This window comes from Falco biarmicus, chromosome 7, assembly GCF_023638135.1.
Source record: "Falco biarmicus isolate bFalBia1 chromosome 7, bFalBia1.pri, whole genome shotgun sequence".
Lineage (NCBI taxonomy): Eukaryota > Metazoa > Chordata > Aves > Falconiformes > Falconidae > Falco > Falco biarmicus.
Window position 1 is genome coordinate 58273170 of NC_079294.1, and position 24663 is coordinate 58297832.

General features: G+C 40.4%; 1 protein-coding gene and 1 long non-coding RNA gene across 3 annotated transcripts in view; one reads left to right on the forward strand and one right to left on the reverse strand.

The window, feature by feature from the left end:
• The window catches only part of LOC130153197 (uncharacterized), a 47339-nt gene extending 43906 nt beyond the window's left edge, over nucleotides 1–3433 (reverse strand). Inside the window, exon 1 of the long non-coding RNA XR_008823256.1 lies at nucleotides 3311–3433. This is a non-coding gene — a long non-coding RNA (uncharacterized LOC130153197). The remainder of the gene's footprint in view (nucleotides 1–3310) is intronic.
• Nucleotides 3434–3623: 190 nt separating this feature from the next.
• DUT (deoxyuridine triphosphatase) lies at nucleotides 3624–14603 on the forward strand. Of its 2 annotated transcripts, none has more exons than XM_056347686.1 (7): nucleotides 3624–3762; nucleotides 4265–4427; nucleotides 5943–6034; nucleotides 7117–7161; nucleotides 13041–13115; nucleotides 13924–13994; nucleotides 14445–14603. In XM_056347686.1, exons 1-7 carry the CDS (start codon nucleotides 3756–3758, stop codon nucleotides 14499–14501), a joined length of 510 nt encoding a protein of 169 aa, XP_056203661.1. In that variant the 5' UTR covers nucleotides 3624–3755; the 3' UTR covers nucleotides 14502–14603. The 2 variants fall into 2 exon arrangements, with proteins under 2 accessions (XP_056203661.1, XP_056203660.1); XM_056347685.1 differs by lacking the exon at nucleotides 3624–3762 and adding an exon at nucleotides 3791–3916.
• Nucleotides 14604–24663: the final 10060 nt, after the last annotated feature.

Below are 24663 nucleotides of genomic sequence, written 5' to 3' on the forward strand. Positions count from 1 at the left end.
CACATATCTGTAAAACTCCTTGCTCAGACTACAGTAATTAGAAGATGTATCAAACAATAATGTTATGGGATTCATAACGAGCAGCACAAACTCAAGATGCAACAATACTTAACTACCTGAAAGTGGTATTTCCACAAATTCACAAGTAATTTCAACAAAGCAGTTTCCTAGCAGCTTCTGTTTCTTGCTCTTCATCATAATTTCTCAAGTGTATGCACAACCAATTTGGAGAGCATGCTAATTATCAACTATCTTAAACTGCAACTTTGATTGCAAAATTTTGTGAGTCCACCTCCCTCCCTCCCCACTCTAAGATGCTTCCTTTTAATATAAATTATGCATAAAACTGCTGAATTTTAATCACTGTGTTAGTAACTGAATTCTAATTACAATTTTGACATCTCTAGAAAAAAATATGGCTCTAAAGCTGTCTAGCACATTTTGAGTTTATATCACACTACCAGCTCTGCAGGTTTATATAATCTGGGGTTGATTTGATCAGCCACAACAAAAGCAAGCATTGACAAGGTGACCAGGGACATTAAAGTGTGAAAATACCATTGCTATGAAGCAAGAACAAAGAATATAGAGTCTTCTTCAGAAGTCTAAGCATCCTGCACAGCTAAGCTTGTGCCTAAGGGCCTGTTAAAATGATCCACTACTGCTCCTCTCATCAGTGACTCTTACCTTTCCCTCCTAACGCTAGTGGAGCTCCAACAGGTATCACAGAAGGCATTTCATCATAGTTCAGAGAATACATTTTCCTCAAATCTTTTTTACAACTACTGGCAAGTTGCCCAGCTTGATCACGTACCCCTAGGCATGTTTAGGACTGGTGGTAGGTATCCCCACCTAGGGCTCCAAAGCAGTACTCTTCCAAAGTGCCTTTCGCTAGATTTTCAGTCCCCAACAGATTAGTTTGGGGGGTGGGGGGGGGTGGGGTGGGGGGTGTATTTGTTAATTTTATTGTTAAATCAGCAAGCCAATAGTGCAAGTAGAAAAGCTACCTAACCAAAAAAGGTATCACTTTCTTCAGATAAACAGCTGCAACTGCTCTTTGCACCACGTGGCTTGAGCCTGCCACCACCATACTTCACACCCCAAAGGAGTTCTCCACTTAATCATCATAATCAAAGCACAAAGCTCCAGCCATGTGCATAGTAAATTTCCATAGACTTAAACCTCTGCAATTTTCATTACAACTTGGAAAAGTCCTTTCAAAAGCCTTGCTGGCTAGGCAAAATATGACTGGCTGCCCTTCATTCTCAGAAAGTCTGGACATTCCTCGTATTTTCCCTCTTTTTGTACAATTCTATATGGTATTTAAAGATATTCTTTAAAGCAAAAGAAGTTGCAGCAACTGACAAGTAGTTTATAAGTAACAGACATGGCAACAGGTAACATGAATTTGCACTGAAGTTGTAGATACGGGGCAAACAGCTACAGAGTTTTAGCTATTACTGCCTCATTTAACTCCCGTAGCTGTTTGTCACCTCCCCTCTGGCAGAGGCCCTTCGCTTACCAGCAAAGCTGGGAGAACAGAATTTGAGAATCTGAGTAACCCTCAAGACTCTTCAGGCTGCTGTTCAGTGGCCCCCCTCAAGATGCTGCCTCAGGTGCTTTGACTGTCACCTGACTTCAATGAAAGGACTGAGGATGACTCCAAGATCCTGCTTTCTCTCCTCTGCCACCTAATTGTAACTTCTGTCAGAAGGGCAATGAACCCATAAAGCACTGCAGCTGTTTTACCAAATGACTCAGTCCTCATATTACAGGTGGGGAAAATCAAGGGTTTGTAACAGTGCAGTTCAGCATACATCAGACCGCTATTTAAACATCTATTCATTCTGGTACCTGGTTGGTATGGCCCCTTGGCAGCTATGTAGCCTATCAAGACTGTGGCCAGTGCTGCTGAGGGAACATCTTGCACTGGCCTTGACTCTGCTAGGAAAAATGGAAAATATAGCTGTGCCAGTGCAACAACCAACAAACACCAAAAGTTTTAGCTCACGTTCTCCACAAATAGCCAAAGCAATAGCCTACAGTCATGCCATTGCTGGAATTTCATTAGAAGAAATTCAGTTTCAAACAAAATAAAGCACTAAGGTTGTGCTGGAGTAGCGCAAAAAGCAATAGCAAAATTCCACAGCCCCCATACCATACAGCAAAACACACAATCAAAAAATAGACCTGCAAACACCCTCACAGCTGCCTTTTAAATTACAAACCTTAACCACTGTGAGAGAGACAGCTGTTCTAAGCAAAACTGGGGTGGGGAATTTCTCTTTAAAAGCCACAGTTTTCCTCTAACTAGAATGCTCATTACAACACCAAAGCTTCAGTGGGGAGAACTGTATGGCTTAGTATGCCTGAAAGAAGCTCTGTTTCTTTCTGTGTACAACAAAGCAGCCTTCGCTCCTGATCTCAATCTAGGTAAAAGGCACATAATTTCAAGTTTATCTCGCTATTGTTTTTCAAAGTCAGGAGGAAATGCCCAGTGGAAAGCAGCACTAATCAGCAATGAAGAATGCAGGAATGTTGACCATCTACAGAGCTAACAGCACATTCCCAGGACCAAGGCAAACTTGCGCAGACTTCAAGCATAGTTTGTTTGGTTTGGTTTGTTTCCTTGTAAAGATGGGGGAGGGGAAGATGTGTCACTTGGCAGAGACCTTTCTACTTGATAATGTTTTGGATGAGTCCTCCGATCCATTACATGAACTTTCAAGCTACCTTAGCTTAGAATCCAGTCTGCCTCACTGAGCCCAGCCATTCATAAAATTAGTCCTTTATTCTACACTATAATGCAACCTCTATAAAGTTCTGATTGTATAAATAAACATTTATAAAGAGATACTTATTTGATACAACTTCAATTCTTACAAATTTCAATTTGTGGATGGCTTACATCAGAAGTCATAAAATATTCGATGTAGTTTTTAGCATAGATTTATGATGCATGCACATTCTCATTCAAACAGTGCATGCTACCAAGATGGTAAAGTGCTGAACAGCAATAAAGAACCCCCAAACTAGGGCATTCTGCAAAATACTTTTCACATTCAATGTGTAGCAATGGCTTTACTGCCATCTGGCTGCATTTGAAATATGTAGCATAGGAAGGAGACAATCACATATGCTTTGATCTTTAAAAGAAAAAAAGGGACAAAGAACTGCTATTTGACAAAATTTAGGTGAGCAGACAGAACACAAACAGTCCGTAGCTCATCTGCACAAGAGAAAAATCCATCCATCCATCCAAGTGGTCAAGGTCTGGTTTTGCAACCGTGAATCCCGTGGGTACTCTTACCAGCCCACGGCAGAGAACTACGGGGGAACCTCTGGAAGTCTGTCACTGATGGGATGCCAAAAGAGGCTACAGCCAGCATCGAAGATGGTGACATCACGACCGTACTGTGCTCCCAGGCAGAACAAGACAGGCGGGGCACCGAGAGGTTTTCCTATCCCCAGCCTCGGCAAGGGGAAGCAGCCGGTTTCCTCTCACCGGGCACACGCTGCTGCCGCTGCCTGACAGCTGCTGAGGGTGCAGGGCTCAGGCTGCCCGCGCAAGGCCGCACCGTGCGGCCTGGCCAGGCGGCGGGGGCCTGCGGCAGCCCCGGCTCCGCCCGCCGTGCATCGCCACCGCGTCCCCCGGCAACGCTGAGCGTCCCGCGGGGTCCGGCCGCCGCCCCGCGGCACAGCCACCGCCACCTCCCGCGGCGCCCAGCCGCCGGCGGAGGGCCGCGCCGCGCCGTATGGCAGGTAAAGCCCGGCTGGGAGGAGGACTTGGCGCCGTCGCCCCCCGCCAGTGCTCTCGCCCGGCAGCGGCCGGCGGCCTGGCGGCGGCGCACTCCACAGAGCGACGGCGCAATGCTGGCCCTCCGCCTCGGGCGGCTCGGGCTACCCCGCGGGCGCGGTAAGGGGGCGGCGGGGGAACGGGGAGCAGCGCGCAGTACCCAGCCGCGGGCCCTGCCCCTCGGCGGCCGCCACCGGGAGGGACTACGGGGGTAGCGACCCGCCAGTCCCGCCCGGCGCCACGGGGCGGCCGCCAACGACGCCACAGCGAAGGCGCGGGGAGCTGGGCGCTGAGGAGGAGCCGGGCGAGGCCACTCTCACCGGCGAGGGGTGGCGAGGGTGCGCCGCGCCGAGAGCGGCCGGGGATGGAGCGGTCTCCCCCTGTGTTTCCGCCTCCAGTGGGCCGCGCCGGTTTTCGCGGGCTTTTCCCCTCACTGCAGGTCTCTCTTGCCTTCTCATCCCCGCTCAGCGATGCCCCTCTGCGAGGTCGCCGTGCAGCCGTCCCCCACCAAGAGGCAGAAGGGCTCTGTGCCCGGGGACCCCTCCCCACGGCTTCGCTTCACTAAGCTGTCCGAAAACGCCTCCGCCCCCTCCAGGGGCTCTGCTCGGGCTGCGGGCTACGATCTGTACAGGTGAGGGTACCCCCTGCGGGGCCGGAGCCCACGCCGTGCCCTGCTCCGGCCCGGCCCCTTCTGAGAGCCAGGCGCTGCCGCCCCGCTCGGCGAGCCCCTTCGTGGGTGAGAGGGCCATCGTGAGGCCGGTCCTCTCGCTTGGCAGAGCCCCCGGAGAGGCTCTCCGGGCTTCAGAAGAGGAGACCAGAGCTGGCCCGTTTGTCAGCGCCTTTGCTCCTCCTTCCTTCTTCCTTCATTTCCAGAGATCTGTGGTCCAGCCATGCTGTGGCACCGTTTTCATCAGGTAGTGGTGCAGCCCCTGGCCAGAAGTCAGGCTTTGACACATCAGCCAGAGTTGCAGTTGGTGCCAGCACTGACTAGGTGCCTTCCTATTGAAAGAAAAAAAAATTAGTGCACGTGGGCCCTCCCTGCCAGCGCTTATGCGTTTCTGCTTTAGTCTTGGCTGTTGGGTGCAGCCTGCTAAAGGATGTTGTGGCAGTTTGATAATGCTTCTAGCAGGAGACCATGTGGGCTGCTGTATAGGCTTAGGTTTTGGTTTGCTTGAGCTGGTTTTCACAATGTTTAGGAGTATCTGCAGCTGGGCATGTAGTGGCTTGCATAGTGCTGCTGCGATGAAATGGAATCACTAGTTATATCTGAACACCACTGCAACTTCCTCCACCTCCCCTTTTTTAGTATTTTTTAGAATAATCAGCCTGTTGGCTTCTTCCTTCACCTATCTGAATTCCTTCCTGAAGCTTTGCTTCACCACACTTGACACTTTTCCTTTGTATTCTTTTTGTCTTACTGGGTTTGGTTTTGTTCTTGTTCCAGTGGTACACTGTACACCTGGAAAAAGTCCATTTCATAAAAATTTTCAGTGCTTCCCAGTGTTTAAAAATAAAGTCTTCATCGAGGCCAAGATACACTTGGCTTAAACATGTAGAACAGGCTCACTGTGATACTGCCACCACTGCCTTTCATTAAGCCTCCAGCTGGGTAGCTTCAGAAGGTTCTTAAAATCTTTCTTGTTTGCAGTTCCCAGTAGAATCATGTGAATTGTCAACTTCTGACCTGCTCGGGGAAAAAAAAATGTTGCCTAAAATTTAACTTAATAGATTATTATTTCTTATTACAACTAGTTCATATGCTGCAGAAGCTTAATCAAAGGAGTATCTAATCCTTAAAGTTTTTGCTTTTGCCTCAAAATTGCACAACCCCATTCACCTAACGGTTAATTTAAAGTTGAACTTGTATTTTTTTTGTCTCTCTTACCAGTTAAACATTTAAAACTAGCGATCGTAAGACAGCTGTTCAAATGATACTACTGAAATCCTAAGCAAGCACCATCAAAATGGGACTATCTTGTGGTTTAGGATATGAATTAGATTTTTCAAATCTGTAAATATTTCTTGTATAAATTCCATATTATAAATTCCAAGCGAGAATAATTCTGGGTAATTTTGTACCTTAAGTTACAGAGAAGAAAATTTCCAAAATATATTATGTAAATTAGTGTTTCTTTCTTTAATGTAGTGCCTACGACTGTGTAATACCACCCATGGAAAAGGCTGTAGTGAAAACAGACATTCAAATTGCGCTTCCTTCTGGCTGCTATGGCAGAATAGGTAAGTAAACAGGCTATAAAAAGACTGCAGAGCCATTGTAGAACAGGTTTGACACCATCTTCACCTTTAGATTCTGCCTGAAGCTTTCAGAATTAGTCCATAGAAAAGAAGAGGTCACGTGGCTGTGTGATTTATTAAGCCTTCTAACAGACATTTCTTGTGATACACCAACCTCAAATGTGTATGTCAAATGACAAAAAGATGACTAGCAAAAATTTTCATAATCTACGTATAACTTTATAGGCTATTCAGTAGTTCCGTTATTTCTCTGCAGTTTCAGAAATCAAATCACAAAGATCAGTAGATAATGGACATACAGAAAATACAGCTCTGGATGTTTAAAACAGTGAAGTAAGAGTACTAGTGTAGTAGAATTTGATGACTTCTTGTGACAGAATACTTGAGAGAACCTGTACAAGGTATTTTGTTATGCACATTCTTCTGAATCATGTAAATTTCTAAAGTAAAAAAAGCAATAGCCACACCAGTGGAAGAGTATGATCAAAGTTTGCTCTGTCCTTTCATCTAAAAGGAGAATGCTTGCGCATTTCTCTTATACCAAAGAAAATGTTGAAGAGAGCAACATTTTAGCACTTTATCAAAGTAGGCTATGCTAAGTAAAAAAATCCAACCCTGCACATCATTTAATTTATCTGTGTATAATATTTCTTAGGAAATTGCTTGCCAAATGTTGTTTTCCATTGTAACTTGAATGGATTGATGCAATAGTCTTTTGAGATTATTCCAGACCAGTGGTAGCTGCTAAAAATAAGCCAAGATTAGATGGTAATTGTCTGCTCCAGCTGCCTGCCTTGGAGAAACCTCTTATGCAGTTGGTGGTCTAAACAAAGATATGTTTTATATCTCTTAAAGACTACAACTATTGCTGCCTGTAACAGCTGTTATTTTATTTAATATATATGTTAACACAGTAGTTCTTGTAAAATCGCATTTGTTTTAGAAAGACTGTGGAAACATTCTTGTTGCCTCAGCTCTGTGCAAACACTATGTAACCTATAAATACTGTAAGAGTTTTAAAAGACAAAGACTATAATAAATGTAAAAAAATTCTTGTTTTCTAGCACCGCGTTCTGGTTTAGCTGCAAAGCACTTCATAGATGTTGGTGGTAAGATTTATGGATTTTTTACTAAGACTTTGTAAATCTTGATTGCAGAAGTTTCTTAATTTCACAGAGTAAATAAATAATGCTAGCTTCATTGGTAGTCTGGCAAAAGGACATAACTGGGTAAGACCTCAGAGAGCCAGTGCATCATAATTGTTTTAAAATCTTCTAAATTATAAAAATGTTACTGACTTTTTTTTTTTTTAAAGAACTATCGTACTTTTCTAGGCAGTGCCTGGCATAGAAGTTATTTTTTGGTTTAGGCTTTAAAAATTACTTTTTACATTCTGCTTTTTCCATTTTGACTTCTATATGTGATTTTTTCAGTCTAGTGTAAGATCTGAGTAAATTAATAACATTTTTTCACACAGAGAGTATACTGTAATGATATTCAAAAGGAATGATAGAAAGCACTGGAACACACCATTACTGTGGGTAGAATTGATTATTAGAGTGGAAAGAGCTTTAATTTACTCTTACTGATGAAAAGTATAACAAATTATGTAAAGCAAAATAAATTTAAACTTGTAATTTTGTACATTAATGACTTTAAAGTCTTTTGAAACAGAAACAAAACTAAAATCCCACTTTTTCCAAGTCTTTACTGGTTTTTTTTGTTCAGTACTAGCAACAGATTTGTTTTGAACAACAGGGTGTTTTTTGCAAATATTTTGAGCTTTTCTTTAATCTTGATTAGAAATTCACAGGTATCTCTTCAAAAACAATTATTATAGGCATATTTATAATCAGAAACCTTCATGAAAGCTTCCCTGACTTTTGCCATATCCCTGTAACTGCAACATGAAGGAAATGATGTTGAAAGTTCAATTCCAGTTTTGCAGTGGGGCTGATCAGAGCACAGGCAGATATCTCTAAGTATTGTATTATAAAATGACATGTACGTTGCACAGAAGTTGTCACTGCTAAGATTATTGTGGAGTTATTCTGAGCACAGCTATAACCACAGCAATTTAAGCAGCACTAAATGTGTATTATGTTCTAATTGTACAAGAATACAGTTCTAAGTTAAAGAAAATGTTTTCTGCCTCCTAGAACCCTAAGCATTTGGTTTTTTCTGCCAATAGAATGTAGTAAAAGAACCACAACCTACATTTTTGACGTAATGACATAAAGAAGATGCATCTAATGGGTATCTTCAAAAGTGCTGGGTAGCTGAGAGAACACATTTTTTGCCAGCACTTTATAATTTGAGTCATAATGGAAGTTGGCAAGAAAAGCGTGCTGAAAAGCTGAGGCCATTTCCTCTTTCTTCACTAAGCTTTCGGGTGGGTTTTGCTTGGTGGTTTTTTTTTTTTTGTTGTTTTTTTTTTGGTTGGTTGGTTTGTTGCCTGGGTTGTCCCCCCCCAGTGTTAAACAAGAGAGACTACTTAGAACAGTGGTACTCAGCCTTTACTTGCTTTAAGGCTTGGCTCTAGAGGTGAGGGTGGCTCTAGGCATCCTTGTCTTTTTGATGCCAAGCCAGCCAAAAAGCAAAGCAATTCCCAGTCTAATGAAAAGCTCTGCAGAAGTGCTTTATTATGTCTGCTTTGTGGTATATCAAAGTCTGGCTGTGGTGTGATAAAGCTCTGATAACCAAAATGAAAGGGGAGCATCTGTGCCAGCTTTGTGTCATTCAGGCTTTGTCTTAAGTAAGAATTGATTTGTGCATGTCTGTTACACTAAGGGTTTTTAAGTATTGCTGGGTAATATACAAAAAAGCACTAAGATGGGAATCAAAGATTCTGTACACCCCTATGACTGTAGTATACATGGTCTACTATAGTGTCGTTCTTTAAAGTGACACTTCTGAAACAATTTTTGTGTTTCTATGAAAAAAAAACAAACATCTGCTCTGTACCAGCCTTTTCAATCTGAAAGTTAAACCAGGAGATACTAGAAGTGCTCAGCAGAGTGACCTATATTCAGATTTTAAAAGAGCTGATAGTTGACAAAGCATGAGTAAAAACTATTACTGTCAGTTAGTAGGGGACTTCTAAGTAAAAAAACCCAACAAACCAAACCAAAAAAAACCCCAACCAAAAACTAAACCAAAACAATTGTTACATAATTCTGACTTGTCCTGCAGAAGTACTTTTGTCACAATGAGGACATCATCCATTTAAGTAAAAATACCTTGCCAGAAATCCTAAGGGTCAGGGAGAAAAATCGGGATCATGCAAGAGTATGTTCATAATTCACATCTGCTAGGTGTGGATGCTTTCCCACGAAGTGACATGCCAGACTTCTGACAGAGTAAGACAAAATGTCAGACTGCCAATTCCAATGCATGATTTTTCCAAAAATGACTTAGATCATTTCCACCCAATGCACATAATTTAGAAACATCTTAACTCTCAGTAACGCCTATAATTGTTGCAACTTGCTGTTCCAGAATAACAGAATGCCGAGGATGTTAACCTGTTTTGCATGTACACCCAGTTACTTAGATAGAGTTTGTTACTCTATACAGTAGGAAAACTAATCACGTCTTCCTGGGTTGTATTTTCCTGTATCTTCCAAGGATCATCTATTCTTTGATAAAAACAGTGTAGTTTGAACTCAGAATCCACATGGTGGTTAAACTCAGTAAGACTGTCAGTGAGGTATAATACGTTTAAAGAGGAAAATGAGTAGTAGGGAATTCATTTCATAAAACCTCTGCCTAGCTGCACCTTTAATGGAATATGAAGTTATCATGGCTTTGACAGTGTTTTCAGTCACTCAGCACAGCATTAGGATAACCATTTTGGCCACAAAACATTTTTAAATGTTTCTTGCTTAATACATAACTTCAACTGTAATTGCAAGTTTTGTTTGTATTGGGTATGCTTTCAAGGGAGAAGCCTGCTGGTCCTCTCTGCACCCTCTGTAAAGCTTTTATCCTCAGAAGTGTGCAGGGAGTTCAGTTCTTGCCTGCTAGAAAATACATTGGATACAATCTGTAGCACCATTACAAGGTGTTTACTTTATAGCTAAGCTCAGAAAATTAAGACTGTTCTAGTGAAGAGCTTTTTTTCCCCTCTAGAGAATAGTATGAGTGACTGTGAAGTTTTCAGTGTTGCTGACCTTAGTTCAGCCACAGAAACATTAATCAGTCTTTTCCATCTTTAGTTATCAGCTGGTTTTCAAATCCTGGAGAGCCAGTCTCTAGCAGTAGTTAGATTGGTGGTCAAAAGAATTTGCGATCTGTTCAGAGAAGTGTTTATTTAGATGACAGCTTTTTCAACAAATACTTGTAAAATAAATTTTAGCATTTATATATAAAGCTGAGATTGTGCTGATGCCATTGTTTAAAGGACAGGGAAGCCATCTGACTAGATTCATTGTAAATCAGTATAGTTACATTATAAAACTCTCTTTTCAGAAAAAAAAAATTGGGGGTTTCAAAAAGGGTAGAAGTGCTAACATGCCATTAAGCTCCAGTTAGTCCAATACAAGCTAAATTTTAGGTACTTTTTTTTTTTTTCCTTCCTTCTCCCCTCTGTCCCAGAAAACAGCAGTGGCTGGTACATCAAAAAGCTTCATTAGCAGTTAAGCACTAACCCATATATCAAGTACAATTTTTGTCATTATGTAGAAATAAACTTGTGTTCTGTCAGAGACATGAAGGCAGAAAAGTTAATTTAGAATGACTTTAAGTAGCCCCAGTTCTGTTCTGTAAACTTTGTTAATATTATTCCAGCATAAGTGTGACATGCAAGAGTTGCTTGCATGTATAAGTTTAACCATACTACTTTAATTGGTACATTTCATACATATAAAAGCATAATCTCAATTTAAATGGAATTACTAATCTGTAGTAATCAGTTCAGAGCAGAATACTGTATTGTAACAGAAATAAAACTAGCCCTCATTGTGTTACATTAGCAAATTCCATTATCAGTCTCTAATGCATAGCAATATCGATCCCAGCATATGGTCTAGAAAAATGTTCTCTGAGCTGTACAGAAACACTTCCGGAGAGTGGTTTGACAAATTAAGAATTTCTCCAAAGAGCTAGTGATCTTTTTTGTATACATATATAAGCATATATACTTAATTTTATGTGCTAAATATAAATTCTAGCTCCAGCTGATTGACTGTTGTGAACAGATACACCAAATTAATGGACAACTGACTGTAGAACTTGAATGATACTTAAAATTATTTGTGCTGCCATTACAAGTTTGTTGAATCTCTTTGTAATGCATCTGTGTAGCATGGACTCAGTGTCCACTATTGTATAAAACAAAGCAAATTATTTATGTAGCACTCTTTAGCTAACGCTTTGTTTCACCCCTGGTTTAGCAATTATGTAAGGGCTTTAGATTATCTGATACTTTAAAAATGAGGAAGGAATAGTACTTTGCTAAAAGTAAGAAGGCAGTTTTCGTGTTACTGTCTTATAGTTCAGCCTTTTTTGCTTATACATTTGACATGTGTCCATAGGACTTGATTTTTAATATTTTAAGAATTGCAACATTGAACTATGGTAGAAATTGTGCAAGAAAGCTCTGTGATCATTAATATAAGTGATGCACTGCAATTCTCAATTTAGCTGATGTATAGACCAGCTTCCAGCAAGTCGACTACCCTAAACCAAATAAACAGTACAAGTCTTGTGCATGTAGCTTTGGTATGTCAGGCTCTCAGTGTCAACTGAACTGAATGCAACATTCAATAATTTTTTTAATAATTTTTTTTTATTCTGGAAAATGTTCGTGCACAGCAACCCCTATGTTTTGTTCACTGTAACTTGACAGGGGTCTGTAATTGGAGTCCCTTTAAGCAATTGCATGCAGTTAAAATACCAGTGAGTTGAGAACTGCACGTTTTTCTGAATTTTTCAGAACTCAGGAGATACTCCCTATTACTAGCACTTTAATTAGAAGGCTGTTCAGAAATGTGATTGGATTAACCCTTAACATTAGAAGAGAAAGATCTGTATAAATACCTTTTTCACACTAGAACTAGTGCAGAGATTGTGCAGTAACTGTGGACCATATGTACCGCAATATCTTCACACAGCTGAAGAAACAAAGAAAAACCCCTTCAGTTTTCTATTCTAAAGTGTGTATGTTGTGTTCAACATTAAAACTTCAAGGTATAATCATACTACAATGTCCTCTGGTGTTTATAAACTCTAAAGATAGTATTTTATATGTAGGAGTCGGGGAATGTCTTGGAATGACATCTAATTTTAGTACTTGCGTTGCTTCTGCAAGTAGACTTCAAAATATATACTTAGGTCCACAAGGAAGCCCAAACTCCATTTTTTTTCTACTGGAAATATGCTTTCTGTATCTGAGAATTAAAAAACAAACCAAACAATTACGAATATGATTATTTTAACGTGTATTGGTAGATAATCTTCTGAACTATGTAGTTAATACAGCTATGTAAAATATAAGAGCAAGCTTGTTTTACAGTATTTACACTTGAATGTAGCTGAATGACAATTCCTTAAAGCTTTAGTTCTGTTACCCTGCCTGGGATACAGGATTTGGATGTGTACAAATCCATAGCTCTCAAATAAAACGCTAGAGTTAAGAACAGATTTCTGCTTGACACTCAAAAGAGCTGAAGTTAGCAGAACAAATGGAGCCTGAATTTGGTCCAGCTGTCTTGATTTCAGATAGGGTATTACAACTAAAATTAGTAGTACAGTGGTAAAACACTTCTTGATATATGCTGGTGTTTTCCTGTTCTTTTTGCAAGATTGATTAGCATTTTTAGATATTTCAGTATTTTTATAGATATTGTGTAATTGTGCATGAGTAGTATAAAGGGTGTCAGTACAAGATACTGCAGTCATCTAATCTAAACCTTTATCTAATCTACTTATCTAATATACTGACAAGATTTATTAACTGGATATCCCTCTCAATTGTTTCTTATGACAGCTGGTGTTATTGACGAGGATTACAGGGGGAATGTTGGTGTGGTACTCTTCAACTTTGGCAAGGAGACTTTTGAAGGTAAGTGTTAAGCTTGGCAGAGCCTGTTTTCAGCCATCTGACTGGAAATGAGAAACTATTTTTTCTTTAAAAGTCTATGAAGAGTTAGAATTAACTGAGAACATTTTTCTCGTTACAGTTAACAAAAACATAGAAGGTTAACAGTGTCCTGTCAAGGAAACGTGAAAAGATTCCAATCCTAGCAAATGAAGTAGCATTCAAAAAAACCCTACCAAAACACACCACCACCACAAAACCAAACCAATGAAAAAAACACTCTACTTAGCTAAGCTATAGATTCATGAGATGTACTGAAGCACAATTTTGTCCTAAATTTGTTTCTTGCTCTGCCAGAAAAAAAAAAATAATGGAAAACATGAGTAATAAAGATATGATTTTCCCTTAATCATGCTGTCTTTCTGCAAACAGTTTTAAGCCTCAGGGCACAGTTTACAATATTGCCAGTGTTTTTATGGCCTCTTCTGCAACTGCACAGCACAAGCTTCTTTATGGAAGTTCTGTAAACCAGGTTGGGTACTAATCAGAAATTTTGTTTTCCTTTTATCAGTTTGGGGGTTCTCCCCCCCAAGAAATTGGTTCCTGGGTATAGTTCACAAAAGGAGCCACATTATACATACAGCTGTCTCTCCATCTCTGCGGTATTTATGCATAATGACACTTAAGATGCCACAGTATGGCGGCAGGAATGCGAGGAGATACCTTGAGCTGGTACTGCTGCTGAAGCTTCACCTCTAGAAGGACTAAGCACAATTGTTATCTTAGCCTGTGTTTTTCTGGGACTATTAACATCTGCTTAACTTCATTGCAGTTAAAAAAGGGGATAGGATTGCCCAGCTCATCTGTGAACGCATTTTCTATCCTGAGCTAGAAGAAGTTCAAGTAAGTTTCCAAAAGAAAATTTGTTATTTTCAATAATTAATAGTTTAAGATAGTTGTATATAAGCTGAAATTTATAATATAGATAAATACTCTACTTTAAAACTATTTTCAGTGTTAAAACTGCATAGTACCATTGCTACCTGAATGAAAATCTTGATGCTTTGTATGCATTTATGTGGATTATTTTTTTTTGGTAGGTTTCACAGTTGACAGGTACTTGAGAAACACTTCAGTATATACTAGAAACAGTTGTCTCACGATGTGGAATTTGTTTAAACTTGTACAAAAGGTATCCTAAAGTGTCTCCTAAAAGTTTTTTGATTTAGTTTCTCAATCACAGCTACTGTTATGAGTAAATGTGCCTTCCTCTATGATAGACAATATCTGTTGTATAGAAGCAAAAGGCAAGTTAAGACACTAAACCAACTTATCATAATTGATGTCTTTCAGGCTCTAGATGATACAGCACGTGGTGAAGATGGCTTTGGTTCTACTGGAAAGAACTGAGAATTATTTCTTGGGGGTTGTTTGTTATGCTATTTCTAAATTTTCAATTGAATTAGAAGTGGGATTTTGGAATACATTAAAAAAAATTCAGGTTTATTCAGAGTTTCTGTGTCTGTCCTGTCTATTTTTACAGGCAGTGCTGCATTATGGGGAAATGTGCATGACTGACTTATTACTTGATAGGTTATTTTTTCTTTTTTCGTTTTAGATGTTCAGTCCTCAGTAATAAGAACTCGTTGTTTATGTGCTGATTATGCTCTAATAAATAAAAAAAAATCTTTTGATATTTATTTTACTCATCTAAACTAAAATGGCTAATTATTCCCTTGCTAGTTCGTGTTAGTCTTCTGAAAGCTATCTTCCATGTAGCTCAGTATTTCATGCTGAGAGCCTGTTTCATGCAGAATCAGTGATAATACAGGCATTGACTTGACTTCCCACTCTGACTCTTAAATCAGAATAAGGCAAAGATATTTAATACTGCATCTTCTACACCCTGTCAAAATACTTGTGTTTCTGTTCAAAGCTAAAGTTCTGTCTTTGGTCCTTAGCTGATCCTCAAACAGCCAATTTTTCAGCTCTCTTGTAAGAGCAGCCAGTACAGTATTTGAGCTAAATAACTCATCTGGAAATTATTTCTATATGTAAATAGATGCTAATAAAAATGTTGATAAATTCATTAATAAGTTACTGTATGAAAGAAAGATTCTGAATTATTGAAGCAGTGCAAGAATTTGTTTTTTCAGTTCTGTTTTGTCCACTTAACATAGAATTCTTGGAGTCTGTCCCAAACCTGATTGTTTCTGTAAGTGTAGGAATCTCTTACATGATTCAAACTTTCAGGTGAAAGAACATGCACACCAGAGAAGGGACAGAAAGGAAAGAATCTTGAGTATTTTGCCACTTGACAGAAAAGAATTAGAAAAGGCTGTGAGGCTCTCAAACATACTTTTTTTTCCCCTGCAGCTGCCTGTATTCTCTTTTTAGATTTTTCCAAGGTGCAAGGTCACAGGTATGAAATACAGTGCCTTAAGTAGCATTTCAGCAGTGGAAAAGTAGGCCCTTTTGTAGACTTACGATGTTCACACCTTTTTTCTCCTTTGTAGTCTCAAATCATAGTAATCCTGTTGGTATTAGTTTCATGTCCTTGTCTAGCACTAACCATTTCCAGTGAAGTATATTGCACATTTTATACACTTTGACACCCCCGCCCCCTTCCCTAAGGAGCTGGAAAGTAAAGCTTAATACAACAGCATTCAAATTTCTTCAAGCACAAGATAGTCATTACATTGACTTGGCAGTGCTGAAACAGTGAGTACATTCATCTTTGGTTAGGGTAGAAGTCTCTCCCTCCACATGCATTATATGTTTAGCAGCCCTTTTTTTTGCCCCTACACCCTTATCACAACAGTGTATTTGTATCTGTATCCCCAGACCTTCATAAGCAGGCTTACTGTGCAAAAGCCTATTGTAAGCAAGCAGCACATCATACCAATGAACTTTTAAATGAACTGGAAAAGCTGATCTTTACACCAAGTTTCTTCCATTCTATAACCTGTCAAAAAGGAACTTCAACTACCAAAGGCTATTTAGAGGTTTTAAAATAACTATGATCCTTTTGTATAAAGCTGTTTCCTCTTGCTGGACTGTAAGTTGCAAGCAAGTTTTGCTGTTCCTCTTTTCTTCCTCACCCCCAAGAGCAAAAAAACAGCAGGAGATACACTGCTGCAAGTCCTTTTTAAAAGATGCTACAAGATATTGCTTGGAACAGCAACCAACAAGGAAGAAGTTTCATTGATACTTACTGTTTGTTGTGCCTGTTGGAAACTGATCTAGTTGCCATTTTTGAAAGTAATACTAATACTGCAGATTCTGAGATAAGAAGGGATAGTATTTGCTGGAAAAAGCATTCTCAGACACATGAGGAAGAAACACAAATTTGCAAATCCATGCCTGCTGAAAGTTGTCAACATACAGACTGTTATCAAAGTGTCATTACCGAAATGGCCTCACTTATTTTGAAAATTGGTATAGTGTAATTCCATTCCATTGTTTCTCAGTACTTCATCTAAAGAAGCATGTAATGAGTTTAAGATTACTGCAAAGCTCTTCCCAGTAAGGCCTTGGAAAAGTCTGTCTGTCTGAAACAGCAGGAATGCTTTCAAGCTCACCTCTACGCTGAATTTCAAACAGTTGCACCAGGGTAACAAATTCTGGTAATTCCTTCTGTAGTGTTGGGGGTTTGCTTCAATATGTATGGCAAATCTATGCAAGACAAATACTTCTAACCAGGCAACAAGCGTTACATACCAATGTAGTCAAAGTTCTTGAGGGGCCTGTATCGAAATCTGTAGAAATTTTTTGTGTTAATAGTGAGTAGAGAATTTCTACAACAGTAGTTACTACTTTCTGGTTCAAACCATGCTGCCTACATCTCTTCTCCCCCTGCCTTGTGTTTTGTTTTTTGTTGTGGTTTTTTTTTTTTTAAAAAGTCCTACAATTTCATTAATATGAAAAGTATAACCTCCAAATTATTTTAATATTCCCTTTTTCCATTAATATTACCTGCACTACAGAAGTATTTTATCTTGGTATCTGGCAAACGTACGCAGGAGGCACAGAACAGTACCTGTCAGAAGCTGGTTTTTAACTTCCCCTGGCTCTTCCTGATAAAACCGTCTCCCTATAAGCAAGAGGAAGAAGATAGACTGACACTTCTTTAGCAGGGTTTAAATTTCCCTCTTTATGATAGTACATTTTAAGCTTTAATTAGCACATTTGATCCTCTTTCAAACAAAAATAAGAACATTTGAAAATTTTTATGTTAGCAAAAGGAAGAGAGGACTGGGAAACACATTGATCTTGTTCATTACTTTATCTGAGATCTATCAGTTTGCCTAAATTAACTAGTTGTAAATAATTTTGTAATTCATTGAGAAAACTGGCTGTGTCATTGACTGAACAACATGCTGGAGCAAGTAACCTCAGGAGAAGCTAGACACTAACATGCACAGGTCTTACTCTATTTGGACAGGTTCATGTCTCCAGAAGCTGTCACTGAGGTGTGATCCCCAGGGTTCAAGATATAGGTATGGAACTGAAGAGATATAAAACTTCTTTCCAAAGCAGGTCCACAGTCTAATGCTATTTGCAATGGAAATGAAATGAAAATCACATTAAACAAAAATTTTGTTGGGCTGCTCTCCATTGTCACTGAACAGGTTCAGACAAAGCTATTTAAGTTTGGACTGTCAACTGCTGTTGGAGAAGGGACACATTACCTCCAAAAGGAGTTAGCTAAGGCTTGGGGAATGATCTCAAACATCCTTGGTGTAAATGGAACGTGGAGCTTTTATAATGGAATAATAATTTGTCGGGAATTCTTATCTACAGCAGAAAATGGCTTTTTCCTGCAGGGAAAAGAAAAGAACATTACTAAAAATCTGCTTCCTTTCTTTTAGAAATGGATTTGACTTGTTGCAAATAGAGATAGAGAAAACCTGTCCTTCATCCCCAGGTGAATTTGGAGGAGAATGCTAACTTTTGAATCCAGATGCTTGCCTCCAGATTCACTCCTGTGGTTTGGGTCCAATTTTGAGATCTGAGAGGGTTGTATTTTCTTGTTTGGACTGAAATACGTATGACAAGTTATACTTCCTTAGCAAGGCAGAAGCTCATAAACTGATGCAAGTCTTGAAGGAACAGGTGAACTCTCTCCTTACAGACAAAAATCTTAAAAATTATAGTAATTATACTATTGATAATAGTCCTTTTCTTGTTTCTCCACCTGGTCTTTCATGATTGTGAATTTAAGCATTGCTTCCTCAGTTCAGCTACAGTTACATTACACTGTGGCATGTTAAGAATTTTTTGGATCCATTTAATTTTCTTTGTTAGTAGATCAGCCACTAGATGGCACTTAAAGTTTGCTTTCTTTCCCCTTTTTTTTTTTTTTTACAGAGGTATTTTTCAAAGATCTGTTCATCTATAATTAAGAGTTGATGACTCCCATTGGGACTATGTTGGCGGAAAGCAAGATGCAGCAATATTTGAGTGAAAGCAGGCAAAAGTATAACCATTAAAGGGGGAACAATGACTATAATTTAAATAAGATTTGGGTGGTTGCAGTGTTTGCATAATCCCTCCTGGCATGCAAGAGCAGTAGAGAAGCCTGTGGCTTTGCTCTCCTGCTGTGTTTCAACAAAAATGGAAAATTGTAATGAACAGCAACATTTTTCCTATCTTTCATATTCCCTCTCTTCTTACTCTCCCTTCCTCCATTCCTTCAAGTGGAATGCAGTTTTCTTGAGGATTGCATTGTAATGAAAGTAATGTATAGCTTGGTAAACTCTGCATTGGATTCTCTGAACCAGATGCCTCTTGCTGCAAGTTCAGGATATGAATTAAAACTTACTTAACATGTGTTAACCCAGTATAACACGGGTGACATATAGTAACCTGAATTATGTGAATTATTATTGAAGTTCCCTAGATGCTGTATTGGTTGCTACTCCTGTAATGGTGCAGTCTGGTGCTTTTGTATTTGTCTTCCCTGCCTGCATCCCCCCCCCCCCCCCCAGTATTTTTTAAAAAATAACTATAATTGTATTTTGGCTTAAAGATGGTTAAATAAGTTTCGGTATTAAGTAAACTTCTATGACCCTGCCTATTTCCTGTCCTGTCAAACCTTTCCTTGTAAGAATAACAGTGTCCTTTTATTTGGTGGAGTGTAGCATGATGTTTTTGGCAGGCCCAACATTTTTGACTTGCATAAATTTGTGACCTCAAGTGCAAGAAAAGTGAATGCTTGCTTCAGCGCCTCATGGTTTCTGCCTAAAAAGAAAAGCGTCCACATCGCTAACCATTACAATTTCTGAAGGAAAATTATCAGCACACTTATTCCAGCTGATTGCACATGACTGCACTTCCAAAGAAAAGAACCAGAAATAAAAATAAGTATTTTGCACCTAGTTATGTAAGGTAGCAAAAGTCTGAAAATATAGGGCAGACTGTACTGCCTTACTGGTTACTAGAATTGGCACACATGGCACTTCCCTCACCAACAGCTATTTGGCAATCGCTGCCTCAGTAAGGATGTGATTCTGCAAAGTGTAAATATGGGTCTGCTGCTGGGCAAAGCAAGGTTGCAGGATCAGGTCTGAAGTGAATTAACGTAATTATTTTCCTAAAATTTCCCTCCATTAACTGTGTGGTTATTTAGCTCTTTACCACCAAAGTGATGCTTTCCCCCTACTCTGTTAGAACACAGCAAGAAAACCTTTCACCCTGCCAAATCTGAAAACCTGATGGATTAATTTTATAATTTGTGAGCCCTCATCCAGAAAGTAACTACTGTATTATAATATGTAAAATAAGCTTAAATAAAGATGAGCTGTATATGCATATACTTTACTTGTTTTCTCTTAGACTTGGATGTTTTTTTCATTATGTCACAAAAATGTAATATTAGTCATTGGCTTTTTAGAAAACATTTGTACAGTAAATTTTGCCACAGAAATAATGGTCTTGTATCACTTAATATTGCTTGTAGCCTCAAAATTTAAAGCTGATATCCTTGAACTGAAGAAAATCATCTTTTGTATACTATTGATTACAGCAAAGGAATTTGTTTGCTTTTGTTTTGTAAAAGGAAAAAGAAAAAACAGTCATGAATGTAGTGTCTTCGGCCAGATGCTTTTAACATGAGTGTTTTGTGGTTTATGGATTCCTAGTCCGAAAGGTTGTCTCCAAATGTCCAAGACAAAATAACTGCGTGTCCTAGTTGGAAGAAAACTTCCCCTTTCCTTTACAGCTAAGTTAAAAAGACATTTTTAGCTTGCCATGTCTAGCAAGCACGGCAGTCTGTAGTATCCAGTGCTGCCTTGCTAGGGCACCTCAGTCCTGACCACAACCTTGGTGCTTGCACTCCGCCAGATGACACGGACCCTTCCTTAGGGTGCAGGACAGCAGCAAGGAATCCCGCGTGCCAGGTGTTCACAGCGGCAAACCCAAAACACCATTTTCCCTTTCCTCTGCTTCCATGTAGAAGTTACTGCTGGCAGTGGGCCAAACTGATCAGCACTGCAGGTAATTCAAGCCATTTAAGTTCTGCAGGAATAATTATTATTATTTTTTTTTTCCATCCTGTCCTATGACGCTGTATCATAGCGATACGCAGGCTAGCAGCAGTCAGAGAGAAGGAGGAGGTCTTTTGTTAGGGGAGAAGGGATGATACATCAGTCCTGTTCTTGCCTTTCTTCTCAACTTGCATTAAGGCATTAGCAATGCGAGAAAACTGTAAAAGGAGCTGTGACAATTGTGGGAAAATCACTTGGAGGGAGGGAATTCTAGAAAATTGGGAACTAGCAGAAGTTGTAGTATTCTAACAACCTTTTCAGGGAAAAATACAGTTGCCACTTTTGAATGGTTGGCATGCATGGAATCTGCTCCACCGTGGTTCCCCAGGCAGCACAGCCTGCTATCCTGGAGGAGCAGCGGAGACTGGGGCGGAGCGGAGCCCCCCGGCCAGGCCCTACCGTGCTCCCAGCAGGACTGGGAACCTGGTGGTGCCGTGCAGCCGATAAGCTGCAGTAGCCACTGTCAAATGGAAAATATATGAGAAGATGTCTGTTACCGGGCCAACAACTGTGGCAAAACTGTTCTCCTTAGATGAACCTTGCTCATTATCATCACATTATAATACTAACGCAGACCTCCATCCCAAAGTTACCCACCTCCAAGGCACAACCACCCCTCACTGAGCATGCGTTTTCTATTTCTTGTCAACTATGTCTTTAAGTGAAAGCGAGAGAAGTTTACACCAATCGATAACGAAAGAATGTATGACTAGAGTCACTCAAGCTCCACCTGAGAGTAAAGAAAAGTACAAGAAGTGAATGGATGAGGGGAGAAGTTAGGGAAGACTCCACCGTAACTTCTGGGATCAGTCTGCAGGCTAAACCTGCCTTCTCCCCCATAGGGACCCCTGTTGGGTAAGAACTTTGACTTCTGCACACTAAATAACTAACTCATTCTAGCTGTCATCAGTAATTAAGGTTTCAGATCTATATAATTTGTTTGCATATCACTTCAAGCTTGTTTTTGCAGACAGTCCCTATCACCAGCAATCATGAATCCTAACTTGTCACGATTTTATTATAAAGAGTGTTATCCCGTGAACTGTTAGCATGAGCCTTTGTGGGCGCTAGCGGCTGCCAACAGCGGGTGACGCATTTAAGCAGCGGGCAGACCCACCGCGGGGTCCCCCCCATGCTGTTGGCCTGTTTCCCTGAACGAGGCGCTCGCGCTGCCCTCGGATCCAGTGGGGCTGTTCAGTGAAGGGTCCCTGTAACGGGGCGCTGACAGACTGGTCAGGCACAAGGGTCTCAGCTTTCCTGGGGCGCTAACAGACAGGTCAAACACCTGGGGTTGGGGGGATTTCCCCGCCCATCCCTCTTCCCATGACAATCGATGCCAGGAAGTCATGGATCCAGCGACAGAGAACTCCTTGCCCTCCCTGGGTGGGAAGAGAAGCAGACAGCTGAGTCAGAATAGGCAGAGCTCCCACTTCATCATCTCGGTGAATTTGTGGGGGGTTGGGACGTGGGGTTTTTTGATACTAATCACATCAGGTAGACTAATAAAAGTTCTCCAGGAGAAACCGTAAGCCTCGCTGCCTGGAAGACTGCAACCAAATGAAAAGCCAAAAAGCCAACCTGTTACTCCAAGGAGGCAGCAAGATACTGGTATTTCTGTTAGAATGTCATTCCTCACCCAAGGGCAGCACTATACGTTTTGTTAGAGTTTCTAGCTAAGAGAGGCTTCAAGAGTGGCTTTAAAGAGGGCTTCATATTTCCCGAAGCATGACATGTGTCCCACCCCAGGTCACCTGCGCAGAGCCTCCAGTTCGTAATAACTTTGCCAGCTGAGTAAGCCTGACGAATAACCAAAACTGGTGAGCTTCCGGCGCTCTGTCTTGAGCAGGCTGGAAGGCTGCAGTGCGGGAGAATAGTCTCTCTTTGCATTTGCTTTTTACTCAGATGAGCTTTGAGGTACTTAGCAATTATGGGACAGCCCAGACAGAGCGGAAAAAACACAGCTGAAGTGCTTCCGAGTAGTTTGGTTCCTACAAAAGGATGCTGGATTTTTCCATCCTGCTTGCTCCTGGGAACATGCTTGCCAACACGGCCTGCCTATTTATTTTTACATCGTTATTTTCTGCTAATGCAGTCGATCTTAAACCATGAGAATCTACATTAATGACAATAATAACAAATTGCACTTCACCTCTGTCCCCCTGCTTCTGAAGTTTGCTATTCAACTGTTCAGAACACGTGTGGTAGGCATAGCTATGTATATAACAAAGCATGCAAATGATCACTGATGCCAGGATTGCATACAAGCCATATGAAAAATTATTACTCATTTGCAATTATTCCAAGAAATTTTGAGTAGCCGCCAAAATAACAGAACAGCTGGATGAGGAGAGGGATAGGGTCGGTTTAAGCTGGCACTCAGACTAAAGGAATTCACGCAAAGCCACAGCCACGGTTGTCTGGAAGAGTCAACTTTATCCCAGTGTTGGGCTGGTGTGCAACAACATGCGCTGGTAAAGCAGCGCACTAGCAACATCTGCCCAGCAAATGGGCTATTCTTCCAGCTTCCATTATATTTGAGCTGTTGGAGAACACCAAGTGCCTCTAGAGCCACAAATCAGGAAAGAACAAAAAGGAAAAAAAAAAAAGGAAAAAAACCCCAACATTGAAACAGGGGCTGTCTGGCTGCGGTAGGATTGTTAATCCTGACACAACATTGTTGTTACTTACCCAGGTAGGAATGATACTGGAGTTTCTTACAAATGCTGTGAGTGTGTAGATCTCTAGGCGTGGAGAAGGCTAAGGCTTAGCTCCTATCTTATTATCCCTTGGGACTTCCCTAGACAGCACCTTTTCCTCCCATGCCTTTGCTTATTGATCTCGACCTTCTGGTTTGCCAAACCTCCATTTCCCAGGTGTGCAATCAGCTAACAGGCAACGGCAGGAGCGTTACATGGGAGGCTGAAAGATTCATGTGAAACTTGCTCACTTCTAATGAACAGCAGAGAAATAATTTAAGCTCTATTTAACTGGTGTGAAGGAAAAATGCCTACAAGTTAGGCATTAGAGTCAAAACTAGACCAAAGAACTAACCTCCTGGTTTAGTACTACAAAGCATACACCAACAGAGCAGGGAAAACCCTTTTGTTACAACTCCATCACAGGTCTATCAAGTTGCCTCTTCTACTGCTGCCTTATGATAAAGCACATTACATAGTCTCACTGGCTTGTGCATGTTCCCGAGGTCTGGTGCTGTTGCTGGCAAAGCTTTATTATATTCCTACATTACACAGAGCACTGTGCAAACGCTAAACAAAAGAAAATGACATCCAACTGCTAACAAAGACGTGTTGGGTATTCAGATTTCCCCCCTTTCCCTGTAGCCAAAGTGGCAGTCAGACAAAGGCTTCTTCTGAATCCTTGCTCACTGCGTGAAGCATAACTCAATCACAAAACGGTACTAATCCTGGCCTTCCATAGCTCTAAAACTATTACTTTTAAAGTTATCCTGCATGCTAAACATAATTTTCAGTGGCTGAGAAGTGTGAAACAAATACAGCCGTCATTAGAACGCTATAAGTACTGGCATCGCTTTAAAACTATCTCCATAGTCAACTTCAACAGTTTATATGAGCATGGATCAACAAAACACGCAATTGTGTGACTTTTAATAGCTATGGAAGTACTTTATTCCCTCTGAAAAATACAATTGGATTCATGTTTGTTAATGCCCAATACCCAAGGTCAAAAAGTACATTCATGTATTTGGCCAGAAGCATTTCCTTGCAAGAGATCAAGATGTCAGAAAGTTGTGATTGATCAACAGTAGGGGCCCAAGGCATTTAAATGAAAACGTTCAGAAGTCTTAAATCAAGAGCTGTCGAGAGTCCTCTATCTATAAATGCAGTTGGTTTTAGTAAACATCTGTTGAGTGTTTTTAATTCACCTAAAGAAAATATGTTGGAATTAATTTTTATGGTTTTCTGGGACATCAGATCACCAATTGCCATTGCCAAAGAACTCTGGCACAACGAAAAGGAGTGACAGTCAGACAGAACACTTCAAAT

Bases quoted from the DNA above. Each gene is read 5' to 3' on its own strand.
- DUT (XM_056347685.1), top strand. From the start codon at position 3,871: ATGCTGGCCCTCCGCCTCGGGCGGCTCGGGCTACCCCGCGGGCGCG. The intron at 6,035-7,116 runs GTAAGTAAACAG...CTTGTTTTCTAG, and splicing joins TGGCTGCTATGGCAGAATAG to CACCGCGTTCTGGTTTAGCT. The intron at 13,116-13,923 runs GTAAGTGTTAAG...ACTTCATTGCAG, and splicing joins TGGCAAGGAGACTTTTGAAG to TTAAAAAAGGGGATAGGATT.